At 38.9% G+C, this 26596-nt stretch overlaps 1 protein-coding gene across 3 annotated transcripts in view; it reads right to left on the bottom strand.

Annotated features, from left to right (window-relative positions):
* Positions 1-26596, bottom strand: part of ascc3 (activating signal cointegrator 1 complex subunit 3) — a 550255-nt gene that overhangs the window by 485120 nt on the left and 38539 nt on the right. For all 3 annotated transcript variants that reach the window (XM_072553139.1, XM_072553156.1, XM_072553148.1), the window contains exons 4-8: positions 12611-13194; positions 11789-11909; positions 7339-7540; positions 3528-3663; positions 2846-2971 (exon numbers count right to left, since the gene is read on the bottom strand). In XM_072553139.1, coding sequence (XP_072409240.1) covers positions 2846-2971; positions 3528-3663; positions 7339-7540; positions 11789-11909; positions 12611-13194 — 1169 coding nt within the window. The remainder of the gene's footprint in view (positions 1-2845; positions 2972-3527; positions 3664-7338; positions 7541-11788; positions 11910-12610; positions 13195-26596) is intronic.

Raw genomic sequence — 26596 nt, 5'->3', positions numbered from 1 at the left:
CCATATAGCTCAAACCCTCCAACCCTGGCAGCATCCTTGTAAATCTTTTCTGAACCCTTTCAAATTACACAACATATTTCCGATAGGAAGACCAGAATTGCATGCAATATTCCAACAGGGGCCAAATCAATATCCTGTACAGCCGCAACATGACCTTCCAACTCCTGTACTCAATACTCTGACCAATAAAAGAAAGCATACCAAATGCCTTCTTCACTATCCTATCTACCTGCAACTCCACTTTCAAGGAGCTATGAACCTGCACTCCAAGGTCTCTTTGTTCAGCAACACTCCCAAGGACATTACCATTAAGTGTATAAGTCCTGCTAAGATTTGCTTTCCCAAAATGCAGCATCTTGCATTTATCTGAATTAAACTCCATCTGCCACTTCTCAGCCCATTGGCCCATCTGGTCAAGATCCTGTTGTATTCGGAGGTAAGCCTCTTTGCTGTCCACTACACCTCCAATTTTGGTGTCATCTGCAAACTTACTAACTGTACCTCTTCTGCTCACATCCAAATCATTTATGTAAATGACAAAAAGTAGAGGACCCAGCACTGATCCTTGTGGCACTCCACTAGTCACAAGCCTCCAGTCTGAAAAACAACCCTCCACCACCACCCTCTGCCTTCTACCTTTGAGCCAGTTCTGTATCCAAATGGCTAGTTCTCCCTGTATTCCATGAGATCTAACCTTGCTAATCAGTCTCCCATGGGGAACCTTGTCAAACGCCTTACTGAAGTCCATATAGATCACATCTACCACTCTGCCCTCATCAATCCTCTGTTACTTCTTCAAAAAACTCAATCAAGTTTGACAGACATAATTTCCCAAGCCAAAGCCATGTTGACTATCCCGAATCAGTCCTTGCCTTTCCAAATACATGTACATCCTGTCCCTCAGGACTCCCTCCAACAACTTGCCCACCATCAAGGTCAGGCTCACTGGTCTATAGTTCCCTGGCTTGTCCTTACCACCCTTCTTAAACAGTGGCACCACATTAGCCAATCTCCAGTCTTCAGGCACCTCACCTGTGACTATCGATGATACAAATATCTCAGCAAGAGGCCCAGCAATCACTTCTCTAGCTTCCCACAGAGTTCCCGGGTACACCTGATCAGGTCCTGGGGATTCATCCACCTTTACCCACTTCAAGATCTCCAGCACTTCCTCCTCTGTAATATAGACATTTTGCAAGATGTCACCATCTGTTTCCCTCCAGTCTATATCTTCCATATCCTTTTCCACAGTAAATGCTGATGCAAAATACTCATTTAGTATCTCCCCCATTTTCTGCAGCTCCACACAAAGGCCACCATGCTGATCTTTGAGGAGCCCTATTCTCTGCCTAGTTCCCCTTTTGTCCTTAAATGTATTTGTAAAAACCCTTTGGATTCTCCTTAATTCTATTTGCCAAAGCTATGTCCCCTTTTTGCCCTCCTGATTTCCCTCTTAAAAGGGTGCTCCTACTTCCTTTATACCCTTCTAAAGATTCGATGTATCCTGTTTATACCTGACTTATGCTTCCTTCTTTTTCTTAACCAAACCCTCAAATTTCTTCAGTCATCCAGCACTCCCTATACCTACCAGCCTTTCCTTTCACCCTGACAGGAGTATATCTTCTCCGGACAAATGTTATCTCATTCCTGAAGGCTTCCCATTTTCCAGCCTTTACCTGCGAACATCTGCCTCCAATCAGCTTTCAAAAGTTCTTGCCTAATATCATCAAAATTGGCCTTTCTCCAATTTAGAACTTCAACTTTTAGATCTGGTCTATTCTTTTCCATCACTATTTTAAATCAAATAGAATTATGGTTCGCTGGCCCCAAAGTGCTCCCCGACTGACACCTCAGTCACCTGTCCTGCCTTATTTCCCAAGAGTAAGTCAAGTTTTGCACGTTCTCTAGTAGGTACATCCACATACTGAACCAGAAAATTGTCTTGTACGCACTTTTCAAATTCCGTCCGACCTAAAAATTATTCAACTCAAAACTTAAGTGAATATTGTCTCTTTAAAAACTAAAATATTCCATATATTTTTCTTGTGGTTCACTTTCATTATATGTACCAGTGATCACAAAACCCCAGGCAACTTTACAGATTTAAATGGCTCCACTGTAAGCTCCTGATAGAACAATCTAGCAAATCAAAAATTTCATTTTTCAGTGGGTTACAAAATGAGGAATAGAGCTGGCTCACCAACAACTCTGTTCATCCTGTCTCAGGGATCCCGAAGATAGCAATTCACAAATACATGTTTTGGGATGGAATAGAAGCAGCTTTACTGACAGTAGGTGCCGTTAAGATTGATCTTGTGTCACTAAGATGGCTTATCTAACTGTGTTACATTATTCCCAAACAACAGGTCAGCTGTGATCTCTTTTAATGCATGCAAACAAACAAATAATCAGGAGGGGGCTTTTGTGGCACAGCAGCAGCAGTGCCCCTGCCTCTGAGCCAGAAGGCCAGACTTCAACCTCTTCCACACAGTTGTCATAACACATCTGAACAGGTGTTTAACAAGATGCACACAAGCCAAAAAGACTGGAATGAAGTTGGTATCAACCACAGAACAAACTAAAAACTTTTCTCACTACTACAATGACAAAAACAACTCAGAACAGAATCACCATCTTCAAAAAACACAGCAAACTGTTAATTGAAGGAAAATGTATTGCTGTAGTCTCAAAAAAAAAAGAAAAATGCTAACTGAAATTTAAAGTTATATCAATTGTGTTGTAACTAACTCCAAAATCAATTCCATAATTGTATTTAACGTATGCACATTACAACTGATGAACAATAACCTTCTGATCAACTTATCTGGAGTATTAATTTATTTACCTCATCCAAGTTTTTAATATCAATCAGTTTCTCTTGAATACCAATTGGCATAGATTGTGTTGCAGGAATGACTACTTGTTCATGGACTTTGTTGTTCTCTCGCTCAACATCTTCTGAAAGATATATCTGTACAACAGTAAAGTACATATGTTAGCACATGAATAGATTAAGGTTTCATAAATGATACAGATGTTAAGAATAGTTGAGCATAGTTAAGAATTAAGCATTCTGCTAACAACTGCAAGACAGTCAACAGATCTTTATTTTCATTGGTTATTTATTGATTCAAAATCAACTTTTAAGGCCACGTTTATAGTGACTATTTTTATGCGCATGGAGGATCACACAAAAAAGATCTAATGTCAAGTACAATTGCTTTATTAACATTTCTCGTTCATACTCCAAGATGCAGAAATCAAACTCACTTCCCACCAGAGCCACCCTTAGCATAAACCATGAATTTAAATATTTATGTGCTCCTAAATATGATCTTCATGGATATTTTTCCACCTACTCATTTTTAATTTGCTTAAAACCAGTTACACATTTCTCTTTCTAATGAAAACTCAATCTAAAATATTAACTTTATTCCTCTGTCCACCGATGTTATCTGAACATTTTCTTTTTTTTCTCAAAATCCAACGAATACAACTTGAATGGACAAAGTCAACAAAAATCATACCTTTGCACCAGCAACAAAAGCTGGGGATTGCTTAGCTTCACTTTTTGAATCATAAACATGTGGATATTTGATTCGTTCATAGTCATGCTGTCTTGTCAGAATTGGTGCTATCCGTGCATTCTGAAGAGCAAGCTCTCTATCAAATACAAAACAGAAAATGCAATTTCAAAATCGTACCTGCATATATGTCTTGAAGCTTAACTAGACCTAATTTTCCCTCTCCATTTTACTCTAATTGGAATATCCACCCTAAAACTGACATTTTAATGAATCTTCACATAGTAAAAAAACAATCCATTCAGGCTCAAACTCTACTGCAGAGGTGAAGTATAAAACAACTCCACTCTGTAGCAGAGAACTGCAGTACTGAGGAAGTGGTCAGATACATTCTACAAGATCATAGGAAATAGAAGAGAGCGACAATACAACCTGCCTAGTGTGCTCTCTATTGATAATGACCACGGCAAATCTTGGGCTTCAACTCCACTTTCCCATACATTCCACACAGCCCTCGATTTTGTAAAAATTCCAAAGAATTGCAGCACTTTAAGTGCAGAAATTTCTCAATATGGCCTGAATGATTAACCTATACTCCTGACTGTGTGTGTATGTTTCTATATCACAGAGAGGGAAAACAATGTTTCAATATCTGCCCTATCAAGCCCCTTCAAAATCGAATGTTTTAACTAGATCAACTACTCATGCTTCCAAACTCAAAAAAAAATCCAATTTACCCAGCCTCTCATCTTATGACAACCTTCCATTCCAAAAAAAACCTACTGAACTTTTCCTGTGCTACCTCCAAAGCAATTCCAGGTAGTTTCAGAGTTGCAAAAAGGTTCCGTTTTGGAATCCATTCACAAGTCAATTGGTATGCAAATCAGAACATAATGTAGGACAATATAAAGCAGCTGTTTGTAAGCACAGGAAATGTTTATATATTTAATCTTTAAAATGACACTCCTGTTTGGAATTACGTTTGTAAGTACAGGCATTTGTAAGTCAAGCATTTATAGAATCAAGAACCCCCTGTACACCCTTACTTAGTGTCCAAAATTGCATTGTATTCCAGGTGTGATTTGAGCAAAGCTCCATACAGTTTTGGAAGACTCCCTTTTCCTTTTATTCCTATCCTCATTTGGACTATACTCATCATAATTTTGCAGGGGTCGGGTGGGGGGGGGGTGGGGGGTGGGGAAAGGTGGTGGATCTTATAGATAGATATACAATTATGAAGAGAATAGATAACTTAGAATCAGGGAGATTGCTTCCCCTGGCAGGTGAAACTAGAACTCGGGGGCAGATTTAGGACTGCATTGAGAAGGAACGTCTTCACTCGAAGGTTGCGAATCTGTGGAATTCCCTGTTCAGTGAAACAATTGAGACTACCTCACTGAATGCTTTTAAGACAAAGATAGATAGAGTTTTGAACAGCAAAAGTATTAAGAGGTATGATGAGCAGGTGACTAAGTGGAGGTGAGTCCATGAAAAGAGCAGACATGGTTTTAATGAATGTGGAGCAGCCTCAATAGGCCATGGCCTACTCCTTCTCCTTTTTATGTTCTGACCGTTTTGCCAAAATGCCATTTACACACCTAACTGGTTGTGGGACCTTGTACAAGCATTCCCATGTCTCTTTGAACATCAGGATTTACAAGTTTCATGCTTTTTAAAACACTGCTTTGATATTCTTACAAAAAAGAAATCTCACGTGACCCACTATTTGCAAACTTTTTGTCCATTCACTTAACCTGTCCATATCTCTTTAAAAACGCATGGTCCTCCTCTTACTTGCATTCCCACTTAGCTTTGTATGATCTGCAAAGTTAAATACATTGCCCTCTATCCTTTCATGCAAGTCGTTAATACAGATTGTAAATAGCTGAGGTCCCAACAACTCGAGGTCATAGCCTGCCAACTTGAAAATGCTCCACTCATCTCTATTGTATACTTCCTATTGATTAAGTTATCTCCCAGGAATGCGAATGTATCATCGATAACTTCCTAAATCCTTAGAATGTGTACCAGCCTTTGGTTTGGCATCTTATCAAATGCCCTTTGAAAATCTAAGTACACTACATCAACTGATTCCACATTCCAAGTGAATTCTAATTTGATCAATTTGTCAGACAGGATTCCACTTTTGTAAAGCAACATTGAATTTCAACAACCATTCTATGCCTAAGTCTGTCTTTAAGACTATTTTAATAAGGGAAGCCATTATTAAGCTAACTAGCCTTAGTCCCCTGTTTCTCTCTCCCTTCCTTCTTGAATAGCAATGCTGGATCTACTAATCTGCTGGGGCAATTCCAAAACATACCATTGCTGGATCAAAATTTTCCATACTTCGATAAGCCCATGTAATTCTAATAATAAAGTAATGTTGATAGTCAAAACAGCCAAATAAACTGTTGCCATATATGTGAAAATCACAAATACAGTTGAAGGCTTAAAGCAAAACTTCAGCAATATCTTTGCAGAATTCCTAACATCAGTCACCCTTTAATTTGTCTGTCTTCAATGATTTGCGATGATTGACCATAATGTCTGTGCCTCTAATGTCAGACCATCATGGCAATGATACTATTGTAAAGAATGTTATCTTTTTATTTTTCTGGTTTTTGAGATATGCAAGTTTTACCAATTTAACGAGTGCCGATTCATAAGGAGCCAGCTAAAACAAAGTTTTATGTATTATAAAGTTACAAACCAATTCTTGAGATTTTTCTTTATGTGTATTTTGATTAAAAAGTGCTTTTGCTAGCCTTTACTACTGTGGTAATTTCTGCCAAAAAAAAAACTCAACTCATCTGCAATCACGGAAATACTGTTTGCCAGTTTGTACACTTTTGTTTAAATCTCAATTATAGGGAAAGGAGACACAGAAACAACGTGATGAGACAATGTAATGGAAAGAGATGCATTAAAAAGAGGAAATTAAAACCTAGAAAAACCTCACAGTAAATGACCAAGGTCAGAAAGGGACACCACAGTTAAAGAGATAATATTCATCCATTGATGGGCTTTGCTAATAAGCTGCCTCCTCCTTAAGGTAATTCATTTAGTTCCAATCGGTCGCTGCACAGTATTAGTAAGTGTGGGCATGCAAAGTAATGCACAATCTTACCGTTTTAACGGAGTTAACTTCTATGCTGCAATTTACTCAATATGAGACAAACTTCGCAATAAAATGACAGTGCGTAGAGGGATCTTCATACTTCAAAAATAAATCTAACATTTTTTCCTGTGGTGCATACCAGAACTGCAATTTATCAGCACGGGGCAGAGACCAGTGCTGGAATCTGGGAACTACAATGGGGTCTTCTAGCAATTTAAATGGGTATGAGAAACAATATAGAAGGAAATTGTGAAACAATTGGCCAGGTCCTGGGATTAGGGATTACTGGGGTAAGGGACCATGAAACACGGGACAATTTGGGATGCCATCTACAGCACTGAAACTATTGATAAACCGTCAGGCATCTGTTTGAACTGATCCGACAAAAAAAAAGTGTGTGTGTCAGATCTAGCAGTGTTTGGGAGGTTAGGTGCAGCAGAAGTGGACTAAACCACCAAGTAAAACACCCTCATCCTCTAGTAATGCATTCCTGCCCACCAAATTCTCTAACAATTTCCAGATCTTTTTGCAATCTCAGGCATTACTGAATGCAAAAATGCAATTTATTTTTAAAAATTCCCTTTGTCAGCTAAAATTTTGGATAATTCAAAATTAAAATTCCTTTTTACTCACAAGTTTTACAATTAATAAATTACTTAAGCAAGTTGCAAATATAATTTTGAATAGTCTTACCTTTGTAAACGTAACTCTTTTGGATCAAAGTTTTGCAGACCATCTCCTGAAATTTCGCCCTCATCTTTTTTCTCTCGCTTGGCTTGACGTTTTTCTTCTCTACGATACTGTTTTAACAGTTGCTTTTCTTGTTCAGAACGAACAGTGACTTGACAGCCATAAATGGGTTGTGCATTTCCTCCCAAACACTTTTTTGAAGCATCTGTTGAGTTAAATCAGTTGTATTTGGCTCTCTGTAAAACTTGCACTTGCACACCACTAATGATCAAACAGAAATTGACCCTGAGCCACATATGGAGATGATAGGTCAAAGATTTGGTCAAAATGGTAGGGCCTTAATGAGATCATAAAAGAAGCAGAGCAAGACAGAGGCGCTTAGGGAGAGAATTAACAGGTCAGCAATTTTTCTCCATCCATATATTGGAAGAATTACTGAATGCAAATGTGACATAATAAAACAATTCATTTTACTGAAATCATTTTTTCAGACACAGACTTAATGACAAATAGAAATTATTTTGGTTACAAAAGACATATTTGTATCAAGCCGTGCTGAGGCTATACATCCAATCAAGCCAATTTATGATTGCAAAAGAAAGTCAGTTCTAGGTTTAAGAATTGATCTTTTCCCACCCTACTTCTCTGGTCTGCACAATTCCTAGAATCCTGACAAGGTTCAGCCCAACAAGTCTACACTAGCCCTCTGAGGAGTATCCCACCCAAACCTATTCCCTATTACCTTACATTTACCCCTGACTAAAAGCACCTAACCTGCACATCCCTAAAAACTATGGGCAATTTAGCATGGCCAATTCAACTAACTGCACGCATTTTGGATTGTGGGAGAAAACCTGACCACCCGGACGAAACCTACACAGATACGGGGAGAACGTACAAATTCCACACACAGTCCAGAGGCTGGAATTGAACCCAGGTCCATGGCAATGTGAGGCAGCAGTGCTAACCACTGAGATACTGTGCCGCCCTCATGCTCTACATAATCAAGTATAGCCTCAGGAACATGACAAGAGAGGAGTACAACTTAGCCTAAATAAGGGAAGGATATCAAGCCCAGCCACATGCAACCATGTTCCTGTCCCAGGAATGACTCCAAATCATTAGAGAGCTTTCCCCTGACTCCCAGTGACTCTAGCTTTGCAAAGGCTTCTGGATGCAAAACTTGATCAAATGGTGCTCTAATGCCAAAGGCTGTTACAGGCCAGTCATTCCAACCCCAGAACATCACTCACGAGTTCTTCCGGAAAGTGACCTAAGCCCAACTGTCTTCAGATGTTGAGTGTGTGGTGCTGGAAAAGCACAGTAGGTCAGGCAGCATCCAAAGAGCAGGAAAATCAATGTTTTGGGCATAAGCCCTTCATCAGGAAGGGCTTCAGTTGGTTCAATAATCTTTTCTCAAAGAAATGGCCACAAGTGTCATTTTTCACTCATGATTACACAGTATGCCATACTGTTTGCTACTCCTTGTATAATGGAGTATTCTGTGCCTACATATACCAGACCTGGACAACATTGAGGTTTGAGCTGATAAGTGGCGAGTAACATTCAAGGCAGACAATTGCCAGATAGATAATTTCAATGACCAAAAAGCAAAAACCTAAAAATCTTCGTTGACATTCAACAGCAATACCATCAAATGAATTCCTGAACAATGATTGAAAACTAAAGTAGGCCACCCCTATAAATCTTTTGGCTACAAGAATTAGAGGATAGAAGTTTCTGCAGTAATTCATATCCTAACTCCCCAAAGCTTATCCAGCAGGTACACAGCAGAAGTCAAGAGTGTGAAGGAATACTCTCCATTTGCATAGAAAAGTACAGCTCCAACAATACTCATCACCCAGCTCAAAGCAGGTCACTTTACCAGCATCCAATCAATCACGTTAAACATTCACTTCCTCCATTAACAGTACGCAGGGACAGCTGTAGGTATCATTGAAGCCTCCTTCAACTGAAGTGTTCCCCAACTGGGAGGGAACCCTCCTGTCTATTGATTTTGTGCGGTGCCCATTCACCCACTTTTCTCACACTCTCAACCCCCACCCCAGACAGACAGACAGACAGACAGACACACACACACACACACACACACACACACACACACACACACACACACACACACACACACAACGACCTACATGCACACATATATTTTGTGGGGTGAATTTGTACTTGCAGAGTTACATTGCACTTTGCTCAAAAACTGCATACATTCATGTAAAACTCTGTTAACTCACTTTTTAGATTAGAATCAATCTAAACATCATGTCATAGACAGAGAACACAGGGGGCTAACACCTTCAACATATTGTCTAGCTATCACCATTGTTAACAGCTAACCCGAGAATGCAACTTTAAAAAAAAGGGTTTTGTGATTTACACATGACAGAAGTGAAACTACTAATGTATTCTAACAGATGAAAGGCTTAACAGACAATCAATTTTTTAACGTATAATTTCAGTTACATCACACTGCAAATTTTTGCTATAAATTCTGTGTTATGATCGAGCCCTCCACAATCACCTGATGAAGGAGCGTCGCTCCGAAAGCTAGTGTGCTTCCAATTAAACCTGTTGGACTATAACCTGGTGTTGTGTGATTTTTAACTTTGTACACCCCAGTCCAACACCGGTATCTCCAAATCATTCCTTCAACAGCATATTCCAAATCAGTAACCTCTACTACTCAGAAAGGCAAGGGTAGCAGACATATGGAACATCAATACTTGCTAGTTCCCCTCCAAACCACATACTATCCTGATGTGAAACTATATCACTGTTCCTTCACCGTCACGAAGTGAAAATCCTGGAATTCCCTCCAAAACACCTGTGAGCATTCCCAACATGGTCTGCAATGGTTCAAGAAGCCAACTCACCCCCACTTTCTCAAGGACAACTTTGAGTAGGCAACAAATATTGGTCTTGCCAACAGTGCTCACATAACAGGAGGATTTAAAAAATAAGCTTTTCCGTAAGTGAATACAGTGCTAATCTTTTTTAAAACATTTAATTATGGGACATCACACTTGCAACATTCAGCTCAAGATGCATAGATCTCTAGTTTCCATACACTGTTGAACCTAAGTGCCTGAAGACTTACACTTATCTTCACAGAACATTATAGCCAATACCCAAGGTTGATAAGACTATTCAGAAGAAAAAGTTAGAATTCAAGGTTGTAACTCAAGGTATAGAATATTATGCCATGAGATAATATAAAACTTTTAATTAAATCTCAAAAACAGTACCACATGCATTACTGGACTGCATTTTACAGGAAGGACTGATGTTTTATAGAGCATGCAATGAACATTCTGTTTGGTATGTGGAAGTACAAATAAAGATTTGAAAAATTTTTGTATAGCAATGTAGATTGTGAACAGAAAATTTTAATATCATGACAGTCACAAAATTAAAACAGATATTCTAAAACAAGCTAGCAAAAGATTAACTAGTTCTGTGTCATCTTATGCACATATTGGCACTACCTTACAAACAAGAATTTTCAAGGATGGCAGAATCATGAAGCTTTTATTAGTTGTTAATCTGAAAAGTTTTCCTTCTTGGATAGCATGCAACCTAATTCAGACTTTGAAATTGTTCTCTCACTTTAAATCTAGTCTGTCTCTTTTCAAAGCAATTACCACCACTCCTCAAAAATACATCCAAAAGCACTGTCCTTGGGAAAGTTCAGCTTTCCTTTCCTCTCCAAACTCATTGGTACCTCCTAAATGCACCATTCTTGTAAGTATGGATCACTTTAAAACACTAAGTTATAACTGCTGTTATACCCAAACTAAAGTTATAAATTGGATGTAATTGCATGACTGCATCTCTTGAATATTATCCCTCTGCAACCTTTCTCCCGTCTTGGAAATAATCAACCACATCACCTTCTTCCAAACCATGTTTGATTCTATTCTTCGCTATTAAATCAGAGTATCTTCAGCAATGGATTTCCTTCCCCATACAGATATTTCTAGGGCGATTTAAGATCTGCCCCAATCCTTTCCCCTTTCTTGTCTACATGTTGCCCCTTGCCATCATCATATGCAGTCATAACTCACCTGGACATCTGCAGTGACCTATCTTTATTCACCATCTCTCCTAACCCCTTTATGCTTTCTCTTATCTTGACTGACATTAAGTCTAGGATAGCTCAACATTTTTTATAGCTAATAACTACAAAACCAAATCCACGGTCTTTTGTCCCAGTCAGAAAATTCAACATCTTCTAATCCATATTTTGATTTTGCTTCTAACAAACATACTGGGATTTTTTAAAAAAACTATAAATATCCTAAATAAATGCAAGTTATCCTGCTGTGCTGTTCTCACTAATACCACTTCCTAGACAAAAGCTTTCAACAGTCCTGAAATGATTTCAAATAGAGGATCAGCATATTTTTTCTCCAAAAAGCAACGTCCTTACCCTGAAGATATCGGAGCTTCAGATCTGTGCTGTGGGTCAGAGCGTTTTCTACAATCGCACTCCTGTGTTGCAGAACCTTCTCTATTAGCTCAAATCCTTCAGGTCCAAGAAGTTCAAACAGCTAAAACAAGAGAGAGTATTTTGCAAATAACAAGTTCATTGCTTTTCTGCCAGAGAATTAACAATATGTGCTAAAATGTAGAATTGATCGCTCATAAAATAAGTACTTGAATTATGCAGCCGTCTGATCACAGGAATGGTTTAGTTGCTTTCTGATCAGGACATTTAAGAGATTTATTGATTGTATCATGGATTGACAAATAATCATTAACTCCATAGCATTTAAATTTGATTTATGGGTGCCCACTGTCCAAAAACACAGCTATTCAGAAAAAGAAGACCGAAAACAAAATTGTTTTCCACTCAGAATGGGATAACCACCCAAGTATATTAAAAACCAGCAATACCTGAAGCAGTATTCTTCAAGAGCTACAGTATCACATTCGACCTTAAGTGACTGTGATAAGCTTTAACACTGAAACATGAAATTCAAAATGAATTTATAACACTGTGATTTCTAAGTCTATATTTTAGAATATTTACACCAACACAACCGTACATATACATGCACTCACACACTCTCATGGCTTTCTCTTCTCACAGTATCTCTGACGTTAGGCTGTTGTAACTGGGTTTCCTCCTTTTTTTGAATGGAAAAACATTAAGTAACGCTACCAAAATGATTGGAAAGAAGTTCACAAACAAAACCTGAATGACTGCAACGACACAGTTTACGCTGTAGCTATTATTAGGCTGGCTTACCTCATTTTGAAGTTCATCATCACTTTTTGTAGATGCCAGCATCTCAAACAATGTTCCGTACAAGTCGTCTGTCATTGGTCTATCTGATGAGTCTTGTAAGGTTCTAATAATATAGCTATCAACCTCTTGCCTTAAAAATGAACCATCCACTTTGTTTGAAGATTTTAGGTCTGAACTATCAGTTGATCCATTTTTAAAATCTCCTTGATTATTGTTTAAATACTTAATATAATCTAGACTAAAATCCTTTTGGTTGTCTGTCTGCCAGTTCAAGGGCAACTCTTCTGAAGGTTCCAAAACAAATGAGTCAAACGAAAACTTAATAGTTTTACCAAAGTGTACATGAGAATTTTGTCCTGCAGGTTCATTTGCACAAAGTAATTTCTGTAATTCTTCTTCACTAAAATTTGAAGCGATTCTATATACTGCATTACAGGCAGTAGTGGCAGCTGAAGAAGGAAATGGCCCAAACATTTGTTTAACAGCTTTTGTTTCTTCATGTCCAACGTGGTCCTTATCATGAAATGTTTTGAAGAGAAAAACTGCTGCACTTTCAACAGTCTCCTGTTCATGTTCGATGCCAACTGTGAAGAAAATTTAAATTTTTACTTAAACAGTTGAAATTTCAGCTGAGAGTTATACTACGATACAATTTTACTACAAATCAACAAAAATTGCGATGAACCTCAACCAAAGACAGCATTAATTGCTAATTTGTCCTAACATGTGGTAAATCTTTAAATCATGCATGATGCCTAAAAAAAAATGCTTTCATAAAATGGCATGTTACAATATGGATTTTCTAGAGATACCTATAAAAGGCAGAAGAATTTGAAGATCTGCCAACTTTATTTTTAATTCTTTTAATGTGCACACCAGTTCATAAAAAATGCAACTTAGACAATTCAAATTTCCAGCCATGTCACTACAACATACATACAATTTTTAAAATAAATTTAATATGTATTGAAACCTACATTAAAATTGTCCTTGGGGGTCGGTGTTTTCTAATCAACCTGCACAATTATGTTATTACATATTTCTGGAGCAGGTGGGACCCAAACCTGGGTCAGAGATAAGGGCACAACAACTGCACCACAACAGTCCTAGTTCCTCAGTAGTTTCCCAGAACCAACCATGCACAGCTGCTTCATCAGGGTCCTTCCCTTCACCATAAGGTCTGAAGTTCACTGATGATTACACAATATTCAGTATGATTCATGACTCCTCAGATACTTCAGTCATCCATGTCTAAATGCAGCAAGACATGAACAACAACGAGGCTTGGGCTGAAAACTACCAAGTAACATTTACTGTACAGAAATACCAGGCAATTAGCATTTCCTAATAAGAGAGAATCTAAGCATTGTTCCTTAACATTCAATGGCGTTACTCTCACTGCATCCCCCATATCAACATCCTGGGAGTTACCAGTGAACAGCAACTAAATTAGACTGGCTATATAAGTAATGAGGGGATGGCACAAGGGAGCTGAAAGTTAAATGGGAGTGTGGTGGGTGGGGGAGGTAGCTTGGAATGCAATAGGCAAATGAAGGTTGGGTGGAGGCGATAGGTCAGAGGAAAGGGTGGAGCAGATAGGTGGGAAGGAAGTTTAACAGGTAGTACTGCCCCCTTGAGCTGTCCTGAGTTGGAAAGTTGGAATTGGGGCATGGGGAGGGAAAATGAGGAAACTGATGAAATCCACATTGATCCCGCGTGGTTGGAGGTTTCCAAGATGGAAGTGAGGAGTTCTTCCTCTAGGCGTCAGCTGGCTAGGGTTTGGCGGTAGAGGAGGCACAGGACTTGCCTATCCTTGGCGGAGTGGGAGGAGGAGTTAAAGTGTTCGGCCACAGGGCAGAGGGATTGTTTAGTGCGTGTCCCAGAGATGTTCCCTGAAATGTTCCGCAAGTTGGCAGCCAACGTTGGGGAGACAAGACTCTGTGAAGGACATGCAAGTCCTGGGCCTCCTCCACCACCAAATGCTAGCTACCTGACAGCTGGAGGAAGAATGCCTCATCTTCCACCTTGGGAATATCCAACCATAAGAGATCACTGTTGATTTCACCAGTTTCATTTCCCCTCTCCCCACCTTACCCAGATCCAATCTTCCAACTCTGCATCGCCCTCTTCAACTGTCTACCTGTCAATTTTCTCACCTATCACCTGTCAACTCCACCCTATCACCTTCATCCCCACTTTCATTTACTTATCACATTCCCAGCTACCTTCCCTCTAGCCCCAACCCTATCCCATTTATCACTCAGCCCCTTGGGCTACCCCCTCATTCCTGAAGAGCTTATGCTTGAAATTTAGATTCTCCTGCTCCTCGGATGCTGCATGACCGGCTGTGCTTTTCCAACACCACACTCTTTGACTCTGCTCGCCAGCACCTGCAGTCCTCACTTTTTCCTGGCTATATAAGTACCTGGTTACCAGAACAGGTCAGAGGCTAGAATTCCTGCAGTGAATAACTCACCTTCTGATTTCCCAAAGCCTATTCACCATCTACAAAGGCACAGCAGAAATTCACCATTTCTGAGACACAGCTTTTCAAGCCCACAACCACTTCCATCTAACTTGACAAGGGCAGCAAATCCATGGGAACAGCACCACATGCCAGCTCCCTTTCAAGCTACTCACCATCCTGACTTGGAACTATAACCCCATTCAATGTCACGGGGTCAAAATCCTGTACTTCTCTAATTGTATAACAGGTCTACCTGCAACACAACAATGACTGCAGCAGTTCAAAAAGGCAGTGCACGTACAACCAGAGAAGGACAATAAATGCTGACCCAGCCAAAGACACCCAAGAACCAGGTGGGAATTAAAAAAAATTCACAGTGAAAGGATCTGGACAAGAAAATGAGGCAACATTAAACCAAAATCAGTAACTTTAAATCACATAAAATTCAAATGCTGACATAGTCAACAGCATAGCTGAAAATGTGTTGCTGGAAAAGCACAGCAGGTCAGGCAGCATCCAAGGAACAGGAGAATTGATGTTTCGGGCATGAGCCCGAAGAAGGGCTCATGCCCGAAACGTCGATTCTCCTGCTCCTTGGATGCTGCCTGACCTGCTGTGCTTTTCCAGCAACACATTTTCAGCTCTCTGATCTCCAGCATCTGCAGTCCTCACTTTCTCCTCATAGTCAACAGCATAGTTTACTGAACCCAAACTGAGAGCCAGTAAGTAGGTTACTAAGCAAGTGCTATTTGATAACACTATTGATGTCCACTGCCACAGCTTTACTGATGATTGGGAGGAGACTGACCGGTGTCCTTTGTCTGGGTTTGATTTGTTCTGCTTTTCATACTTGTTGGGAACATTCCACATTTTCGGGTAAATGCTATTATTTTACCTACACTAGAACAGTTTGGGTGGGGGCGTGGCAAGTTCTGCAGCATAAGGTGTTTATACTATTGCTGAAATATTGTCAGAACCCATAATCTTTGCAGTATCCAGTACTTCAAATCACTTCTCAATATCATATCGAATGAATCGAACTGGCCGAAGGTCAGCAAAGGTGGAGACCTTAGAGGTTGACATGAATCATCCACATGGGTAGTTCTGGCTCAAGATTGTTGCAAATGTTTCAGGCTAATCTTGCATCCTCAGGCGCTGGGTTCCCCTATTAATTAGGATAGGGATATTAATGGAGCATCTTCCTCCAGTGAGTTGTTTAATTGTCCACCATTATTGACAACTAATGTTTGCAGTACTTAAGAGCTGAAATCTGATCCATTGGATGGAGAAGCCTTTGAATACAAGTAGTCAATGTCACATCTTTATTCCTGGAAAAAATAAACTCAAACCAAAAATTACTATGTCATTCAACAAGTCCTAACGTGACTAGTAGCAGTCAAAGTCCAACAGAAAAAAAAAAGTGTCAACAGTAGGTCACTATTAATGAATGTTTTGGCCATTATAATGTCTATTTCAGAAATGATTTCTGTTACAGGGCAGCTTAATTTCATATTTATAAAGCCAGGAGTCAACACATTTCTGTACTTTCTTGAGCAAATCGTGAACAGTGAAACTAGTACTTCTCCTACACTGACTCAACACAAAATTTATGTTCTCAACTGAACCCATGCATTTAAAATGTATGAGCTTAAATGTTTACATTGCTGTTAAATATTGGTAAATGCCACTAACTCCAAAGAAACAAAGAAATGAACACTATCCACAATTCTTTAATTCTCCAAAAACCATGGCAGTAATTCCAAAATGTTCAATTGTTGCAACTTTACAAGGAAGGGTTAAGCAACATAAGAAGAAACAAACAATTGTCTCAGATCCGATAATTATATAATGGTCAAAGAGAGGTAAAAAGAACACCCTTTGTTAGCAGGCCATTCTGTCTCAAAAGTGATGCCCTCACCCTGCAGAGGAGCTGAGGACTATTTTTCTGTCATTTCTGTAAACATTATGAACAAAAGAAAGAATATCAGGTTTAAACCACTTTTCAAAAGCTTAAGCTCCAACCTGTACTTGCTTTTGCACTAAACTAGTTTGCATTATAAAATAACTGCAGCAAATCAAAGCTCTCAAAATTGTTAATAACACAAATTGTGCTGTAGCTTACTATGCAATATCAAAATAAATTTTCAAAACATACAGTTCAGCATAGAGGACAGTGAATACACTTTCTATAACAAAACATTCTCATGAACTTTCATAAAAACCATAAATGTTTGCATTTCACTATAACATAAAATCTACACTTCCACATTTCCAGTTCAAACATAATAACTACTTTTGAATTATAAGTTGACCAAAGCAGTCTCAAACAAAAGCATTTTTGTCATAAATTTAATGGAAGTTGATATCAATTAAAAGTAACACAATATTACTTTCCCTGTTCAAAACTGTTATCTGAAAACGTTTAAATAAGTAAATTTCTCTCATCCAAAATACTACCTTTATGATAATGGTGAAGGGGTCAACACTACCAATAGCCAGAAGGGTGCTACATAATGTGAGAACTACATGAACACCATTAAATCATAACTAAAATGACAGTATCATATCAGCATAATAAATTTAATAAGAAAGAATTGAAAATTAAAGTAGACAACTGTAGCAAAAGCTAACTAAATCGCAGCTGAACAATTTATTGCCACAAACAAAGCAAACAGAATTTGTGATCATGTTTGGGCATGCCTCGATGAAAGTGTTCATAAAGATATACAAAACTGCTCCAAAAAATACATTACATTCAATAACAATGCTGCCCAAAAGTGGCAAAAAAAAAGCTTTTTTGCAAATTCTGTGTAATTTGTGAGCCCCAAATCAAAATTGGAATGTTAGCTTGTGAGTCACTGGGCCAGATGTTTGCAGCATTATTGACTCAGAGACCCTTTAAAAATGGCACATGAGATCCATTCTCTGATTCGCAACCTTTCTGACTTTTAGGAGTGCCTTTTAAGGATGTGAGGTGGTGGTTTGGCTTAAAACACGAGTATGCACCCCAATTGAAAGTCCAGAAAATTTCCCCCAACCCTTGAGCATATACTCAAGGATCTCACTTCAGTGTATTGCTGATCAATGGTGCACTTTGGATGAAATGTTAAATGAAGGTGCTATTTGCTTTCTTTGCTGAAAATAAAAAGATCCCATTGTACTATTTGAAGAGGAGCTTATGGCTTCTTTGAGACAAATATTCATGCCTCAATTAACAACACTAAAACAGATTACCTGGTACTCCACATGATTAAACATGAACTATTCCTTAAATTAAATTCTATACACAGCCTTGTCAACTTATATTCTGGGTCTGCTATTCTAGATCATAATTTCTGTCAAAAGAGTATAATGGCATTCCCTTTATACAAAATAAAACCCTTTGGTCTGCATTTGTACAGATCTATTATTGCACTCATCTATTACTGAACTGATTTTATTTGTATTTGCAATTCCTGTTTTACAATGCAATACTTCCAGTTTGCAGTTCACTATAATATAGACATTTATTCCCCAAATGTATGTACTCCTTAAAATTATATTTACTATTTTTAACATAAATTTAACCTCCCCACAATTCTCAACGTTGGAGCTCCTTAATCTTTGCAAATTAGAAAAAAGTAAAAAAGCTACTCCAAATTGTGAAAAGGGAGAAATGGACAGTGGGTTTTGTGTGCAGGCTACAGTGAGACAACACCTGGAGAACAGAGTGCAGTTTTGGGTCTCTTTATCCAAGGGGATGGCAGGACTGACGAATGAAAATAAACTAGATCAGTTAGGACCATGTTCACTGGAGTTTAGGAGATTGAGAAGGATCTCACAGAAACAAATTTCTAACAGTAAAAATATTCCTGATGACTAGGAAGTCCAGATCTGCGGCACAGTCTAAGGATATGCAGACGGCGTTTTAAGACTGAGATGAGGAGAAAATGTCTTCACCCAGACAGTGGTAAGCCTGTGGAATTCTCTGCCACAGAAAGCCGTTGAGGCCAAAAGTTTGAGTATTTTCCCGAAGAAGTTAGTAATAGTTCTTGGGGCTCAATGAATTAAAGGATATGGGGAAAAAGCAGGAACAGGGTACTGAGTTGGATCATCAGCCATAGTCACATTGAAATGGAGAACCAGACTCAAAAGGACAAATAAAAATTAGGAGCTGGAGTAGGCTGTGTTGCTATGGAATCCTTGCTCCTGTCCTCAAATCCTCTCACTACAAAGGCCAACATGCCATTTGTCATCTTCATCACCTGCTGCATCTGCATGTTTAATTTTAGTGACTGGTGTACAAGGACACTCAAGTTCCATTGCACCACCTTCTTTCCAATCTAAATCGCCATTCAGAAAATAGCCTGCCTTCCTGTTTTTGCTACCAAAGTTGATAAGATCACACTTATCCACATTGAATTTCATCTGCTATGCATTTGCTCACTCACTCAACTTCTCCAAATCACATTAAAGCATCTCTGCAGCCTCCTTAGAGATCACATACCCACCAAGCTTTGTGACATCTGCAAACTTGGAGAGATTACATTTAGTTCCTTCATCTAAATCATTTATATATTGTGAATAAATGAAGTGCAAGCACCAATTCCTGCAGTATCCAACTACCAAAACTACTGCCACTCAGAAAAGGGCTCAATTATTCCCATTCTGCCTTCTATCTAGCTGCCAACCAGTTCTCTATTCATGTCAGCACACTACCTCCAATCCCACGCACTTTAAATTTTCATATTAATCTCTTTGAAAACCTTCTAAGTGCTCTGTTATTATACTTTATAAAACACTCTAGCACTTCCCTTGTACCAACGTCAGGCACAGCAGCCTAAAATCCAATTTTCTCTCTGCCTCTTTTTTTTTAAATCATGGAATTACATTAGCTATCCTTCAATCCATGGAACCTTTCCAGAGTCTATAGAATCTTGAAAGATGACCACCAATGCATCCATTACTTATAGCATCACTTCTTTAAGTATTCTGGAATAGACATTGTCAGCTCTCGAGATTTGTTGGCTGTTAATCTCATTTTCCTTAGCACCATTTCTCTCCTTATACAGATTTCCTTTAGTTTCACCCTCTCACTAGACCTGGCGTTCCCCAATATTTGGGGGCATCATTCGTGTTCTCCTCTGTAAATACAGAACCAAACATGTATTTAATTGACCTCTCATCTCTTTGGTCCCCATTATAACTTCTCCAGTTTCTGACGGTAAGGGCTCTACATTTCTTATTATTAATCTTTTTCTTATCATATACTTTTAGAAACCTTTACAATAAGTTTGCATGTTCCCCACAAGCTTACTCTCAGATTCTCACCCCAGTCTTAATCAATCCCTTCGTCCTCCTTTGCTGAAATCTAAATCCTCCCAATCCTTAGGTCTGCTGCTTTTTAAGACTAATTTGCATGCCCCTTCCTTGGGTCTAATACTACCCCTAATTTCCCTTTATGGTTAGGCCAACTTTCTAGTTTTATATATTTTCCCCAGACAGGAATGAACAATTGTAGCAATTCCTCCATGCTCTCTTTAAATGCTTTCTATTGCCACTGACATCCCTTAAGTAACCTTCACCACTTTATCATAGCCAGATCACACCTTAGAATACTGCAATTTACCTTGATTCAGCAAGATGAAGGTAGAATTGCCATTGTCCTACCACAGCACAAGGCTGCTCTCTCATTCAAGACAACTAGCAGTGGTTTAATCTGAGAGTTACCATGCCTCATGAGAGGTGAGAGCTCGAGAAGGAAATTCTTTTGTGGTAACCACAGCCAGTGCAAGAATTGAACCCAAGTTGTTTCCATCACTCTGCATCACCAGCCAGCCTATGAGCTAACTGATTCCCTGTAAGTAGATTCTGGATCCAATTCTCAAGATCAACTATATCACAATAGTTCTATCATATTTTGGTCACTTTTCTCCAAGTAGTCTTGCACAGCTCTATTGATAATTAGATTAGATTACATTAGTGTGGAAACAGGCCCTTCGGCCCAACAAGTCCACACCGACCCTCCGAAGAGCAACCCACCCATATCTATTCCCCTACATTTACCCCTTCACCTAACACTATGAGCAATTTAGCATGGCCAATTCACCTAACCTGCACATTTTTGGACTGTGGGAGGAAACCAGAGCACCCAGAGGAAACCCACGCAGACACTAGTAGAATGTGCAAACTCCACACAGACAGTTGCCTGAGGCAGGAATGGAACCTTGGTCTCTGGCGCTGTGAGGCAGCAGTGCTAACCACTGTGCCACCCTTTTATTATTCCTTTTTCATCACAAAACCCAGTCTAGGATGACCTGTTCTCTACCAAAATCAGAAATTAGTGGAGAAACTCAGCTGGACAGCAGCATCTGTGGAGAGAAAGCAGAGTTAATGTTTTGAGTCCAGTGACCGGGTCAGTTCCAAAGAAGGGTCACTGAATCGAAAAATTAACTCCACTTTATCTCCACAGATGCAGTCTGCCGTTTTTCTCCAGCAATTTGTCTTTTTATTTCATGGCTCCAGTTCTTTGTTTTATTTTATTTACATGCTCTCTAGTTGGTTCCTCAATATATTGAGGAAACCACTCCATATATGCACCAGGAATTCCTCCTCCTCTGTATTGTCACTGATTTAATTTGCAGATTAACGTTACCCAGATTTATAACTGTATCTTTCGTGTGTGCATTTCTAATTCCTTTTATTTCTTCTCCAACATTACCAATATAGCTTGGGGTGTATATACACAAATACACACACCATTGTTTTCTGCCCTTTTGTATTTCGAAGCTGTAACAATACACATTCCACTTCTCCAGAGCCAATACCCTTTCTCACTTGGGCATTGGTTTCCTCTTGAACCAGCAATGCTACCCCATATTCTTTTTCTTTTTGTCTATTCTTCCTAAAAACAGAGTACGCCTGGACATTGAGTATCCATCACTGGTCACCTTGTAGCCATATCTCTGTAATCGTAATTATACCATACCCCGATGATTTACCAGGATGGTCCCTGGACTGGAGGGCATGTCGTATGAAGAAAGATGGAGGGACGTAGGGCTTTTCTCACTGGAGTGAAGAAAGATGAGAGGTGACTTGATAGAGGTGTACAAGAAATTCAAAGGCATAGGTAGATTGGATAGCCAGAGACCTTTTTCCCCATGGCAGAAAAGGGGCATAATTTTAAGCCAATTGGAGGAAGGTTTACAGGAGATGTCAGAGGTAGGTTCTTTACACAGAGTGGTGGGTGCGTGGAATGCACTTCCAGAGGTGGTAGCAGAGTCAGATACATGAGGGACATTTCAGCAATTCTTGGATAGGCACATGGAATATAGTATGATGAGGTGTGTAGATTAGTTTGATCTTACAGTAGGATAAAAGGCCGGCACAACATCCAGGGTTGAAAGCTTTGTGTGTTAATGTGTAGAGCATTTGTAATAAAATTCATGAATTAGTCACGCAAATAGATAAAAGTGGGAATAGTATAATTACAATTACTTTAAGGCCAGTCTTTTTAATACTCATTGTCCTGTTTGATTCTTTCACATGAATGGTCGGTCACTTGCCTCATTTCATGTTCTGTCTTTTCTTTTTACCCTTGTTATCCTCTTTTCTGTCTCCATGCATAGATTCCCATTCCCCTTCCATTTTAGGTTAAACATTTCCGAACAGCACTAACAAAAACTTCCCTTCCAACAATCAGTTCCGGTCATTACAGAAGCACCCGTCTCTCCTAGAATATTTATTGCATTACCATTAACAAGCTCCTCCTGATTAGTCAGCCTCATAGGTCTTAGTAAAGATAATACCACTGTTAGGCAGTATCAAACATGCCGGGGACCAACGTCAAATTTTTTAAAAATCGAATGGAATTCAAAACAGTTAATAAACAACACTAATTTTTCCTGTTGTCTCAACTTGGAGATCCATCAAGCTCACAGATGCTGGTTGATTTTTCAGCTGTGAACTACACAGCTGCCTCCTTGGTACCTTTTCAACTAAGCTTGGATCAATGCTTTGACTATAAAACCCTGGGAGACAATATAATTCATTCGAAACTCAGCTTTCCTAAGTAATAAAATCCTTTCAAATTCCTCATGGAGACCGCAATGCCTGATGAACATTTCCCAAAATCCAAGGTCAGGTTCATAAATCGCCTTAAATCCAGCAAAATCCCTGTACCATACTTAGGCCAAACAATAATATCTGAACACAAGTTTGACTGAAATTTATCAGCAGTTTGGGGTCATTTTGTGGCCTATGGTAATGTCAGCCTTGATCCATTTCCTGAAAAAAAACATAATTTAGGCAAACCTGATAGTCTGTTACCAGCCTGGAAAGCCCCTTACAACTAAAGCTCCTCATTTCTTGAGCCCATAGGCTTTAGTTCTTTTTTTCCCAGGAGGAACTAGACAACATGTCTTATCTAGGACTAATAGACCACTAAGAAGTTAATATAAATCATTGAAAACATCAATTTTGGAGTACAGGATTCAGCTTACCTGGCAGGAAGAGAATTGGAAATGCTCAGTAAACCACAATCAAAGTAGTAGAATAGAGCAATTTCATTGAGGGATTTAAAGAAAGGTAACATTTTCAAGTTGGGGACAGGGAGCTAACAAAAGTCAGAGAAGACATACCTAATGAATACATGGAACTTTAATGCAGGTTAGGATACAGGATGCTGAGCTCTGAATGAACTTAAACATGGAAAGCCAGAAAAAAAAAAGTGAAAACAAAATCTAATTTGACTGGGTGTTTTGACAGTGCACAGATGAAGACATTTGTCAGAGCAAATTATTGCAGATGCTGGAATTTGAACAGAAAATTTAAAAAAGCTAGTGATCACAGCAGATCAGGCTGTACCCATGGAAAGAAAGCAAACTAACATTTCGAATCTAGATGACTTTTCATCATCTAGTCTCAAAACGTTAGCTTGCTTTCTTTCCCTGGATGCTGACTGACTCGCTGATGATCTCCAGCACATTTTTTTTAAAAGGACATATGTAGCCGAGTTAATTAAGTAAAAGAACTGTTGATGATTTAATCCTAGGACACGGATCTTGTTTTGCTGGTTGGATATAAAAATGTGTTATAACTTATGGAATTATAACACTATTTTGTTTAGCCATCACTAAGTAAAGGCATTTATAAAGTTATGATTCAGGTATGAACACAAATCTTTATGGTGGCATTAATTATCGCCACTCTTTGAAGAGGAACGATATGATAATTGACTTTTATTCAAGAGCCTGGTAAGACTCTAATCTTTTAGCAAGTCAATCTTAGCTCCTAAAGCTATATCACTGCAGTTCAAGGACCACTTATATTTTTTCTTACACATAATTAATTTTTACAGTCTTCCAGGACTTAATTTAATGTGCAATAGCATATGACTAGAGAATCTTTCTCCAAATTTCATAATCAGTAACAAAATGTCCCCATCTGAATTTTTCCTTCTGTTCCCACTATTCAATCCAGATTTTATGAACTTAGTCTTCAAACATCACATTGGTGTGATAGCATAAATTTATTAATAGATTTATTCGATCAGATTCAACTACATTTACTTTCTCATGCTGACATTTTCAAAAAGACTTGTTCAGATGTTTGAAAAGGCAACTCAGCAGATGGTGGATTTGTATGGAAATATCCACACTGGCATGAATGCCATACCTCCCTTAGATATTCCAATCTGGTTCACAAGGAAAAAGACAATACTAACTCTTTCTTTTTGTACATTTAAAAACAGAAGTACTCCAGCCTCTGCACCATTCAGCAATGACAGTGCTCACAAAGCATCATACAGCACAAGTTGGACCAAAAGGTCTTTTTCCGTACTGTACATCTCTAGGACTCTTTGTTGGAATCCCAAAATTGTTACACTGTTAAAGGAGGTCATTTAGCCAACAATGTCAGCCCTGGTTCTGAGTTAGCATTACTATAGTGCTATTCTCCTGCCTTTTCCACAAAATCCTGTACAGTGAATAGAAATAATCATGTGATGTCCTCTTTAATCCCTCGCTTGAACTTGCCACCAACACACTTCCAGGCAGAGTACTCTTACACTGTGTCATACTTACTGAGTGAAAAAGGTTTTTCTCCCCCACATTGCATTTGCTTCTTTTGTAAATTACTTTAAATCTATGCCCACTGGTTTTGAAATAGAGTGGAAAAGTTTCTCTAAATTTACTCTGTCCAAATCCTTCATTATTTTGAAAACTTCTTTCAGATCTCCTCTCAGCCTTTTCTCTCAAATCATTTCTAACCCTCCTATTCCATACCTTAAAACTATCACCGAGCAAGTGACCCTCTACTAAGGGGAAATATTTCTCCCTATCTACCTTGTCTATGCCATTCATAACACTGTACACACCAATCAGATTCCACTCCCTGCACCCTCAGCTTTCTCTATGGAAACCAACCCCAGCATTCCTAGTTTCTCTTAATCGTTCAATCTCTCAATTATCCTGATGAACCTCCTCTGCATCCTCTTTAAGGCAATCACATCCTTCCTATAGTCTAGTGCAATAGGTAACTTATTGATCCTGTCCTGCTGCCATCAAGGTTCTTTGGTTATGAACACCAAGGTCACTCTGCTTTTTTGTGCTCCTAGGGTCCTACCAGTTAGCATTTACTCCCATGCCTTGTTATTCCTTCCAAAATGTATCACTGCACTATTCAGGATTAAATTTCCACTTATCCCTTCTTAGCCCATTCAGCCAACCTGATAAAATGAGCCTGGGGTCTAAAGCTTTCCTCCTCACCATAAGCCATCCACCCAATTTTCATGTCATCTGCAAATTTTCTGATCACACCTCCTGCCATGGAGATATGTTGTAACCTGTCTAAATACGTTGATTAAAATAACCAAAACATTATTTTACATGGAAACAAAGTTAAAAATCTCTCAACACCAGGTTAAAGTCCAACAAGTTTATTTGGAAGCACTAGCTTTCGAAGCATTGATTCTTCACCTGATGAAGAAGCAGTACTTTGAAAGCTAGTGCTTCCAGACAAACCTGTTGGACTATAAACTGGTGTTTGTGTGATTTTTAACTTTGTCCACCCCAGTCCAACACCAGCTCCTCCAAACGATGTAGAATAGACCACTGAAACATGAACAACTAGGTCTTAGCCGAACAAAAGTGGATATCAAAGTCCTGATATATAAAATAATTATCCTTTGGAATCGAGACATTTGTAAGCATCTGGAATGGTTTTAAAATGTTGTACAGACAACAAATGACGTAATATTTTTGATTATGAATATTCTCTGTTAAAAAATGTATGTCTCTGTTGTGGTCTGCTGCTGCTTATCTGGGCTTGCAAATAAAGAATGACCTCAAAGAGCAAGATGATGTCGTCTCCATGGACTTCGCAAAGCTTTTGACAAGTTGTTGAAACACACGCTGATTAAGAAGCTCAGGGCAATTTGGCACACTGGATCCAAGATTTTCATTTCTAGATAATTCATGTGTACAACAAACAGCAAAGGTTCCAGCACCAAATCCTGCAATTTGTTGCTGGGCACAGCTTTC

Source organism: Chiloscyllium punctatum, chromosome 3 (assembly GCF_047496795.1).
Source record: "Chiloscyllium punctatum isolate Juve2018m chromosome 3, sChiPun1.3, whole genome shotgun sequence".
Classification (NCBI taxonomy): Eukaryota; Metazoa; Chordata; class Chondrichthyes; order Orectolobiformes; family Hemiscylliidae; genus Chiloscyllium; species Chiloscyllium punctatum.
Note: the sequence above shows the minus strand (reverse complement) of the source record. Positions and strands in the feature narration are given on the sequence as shown.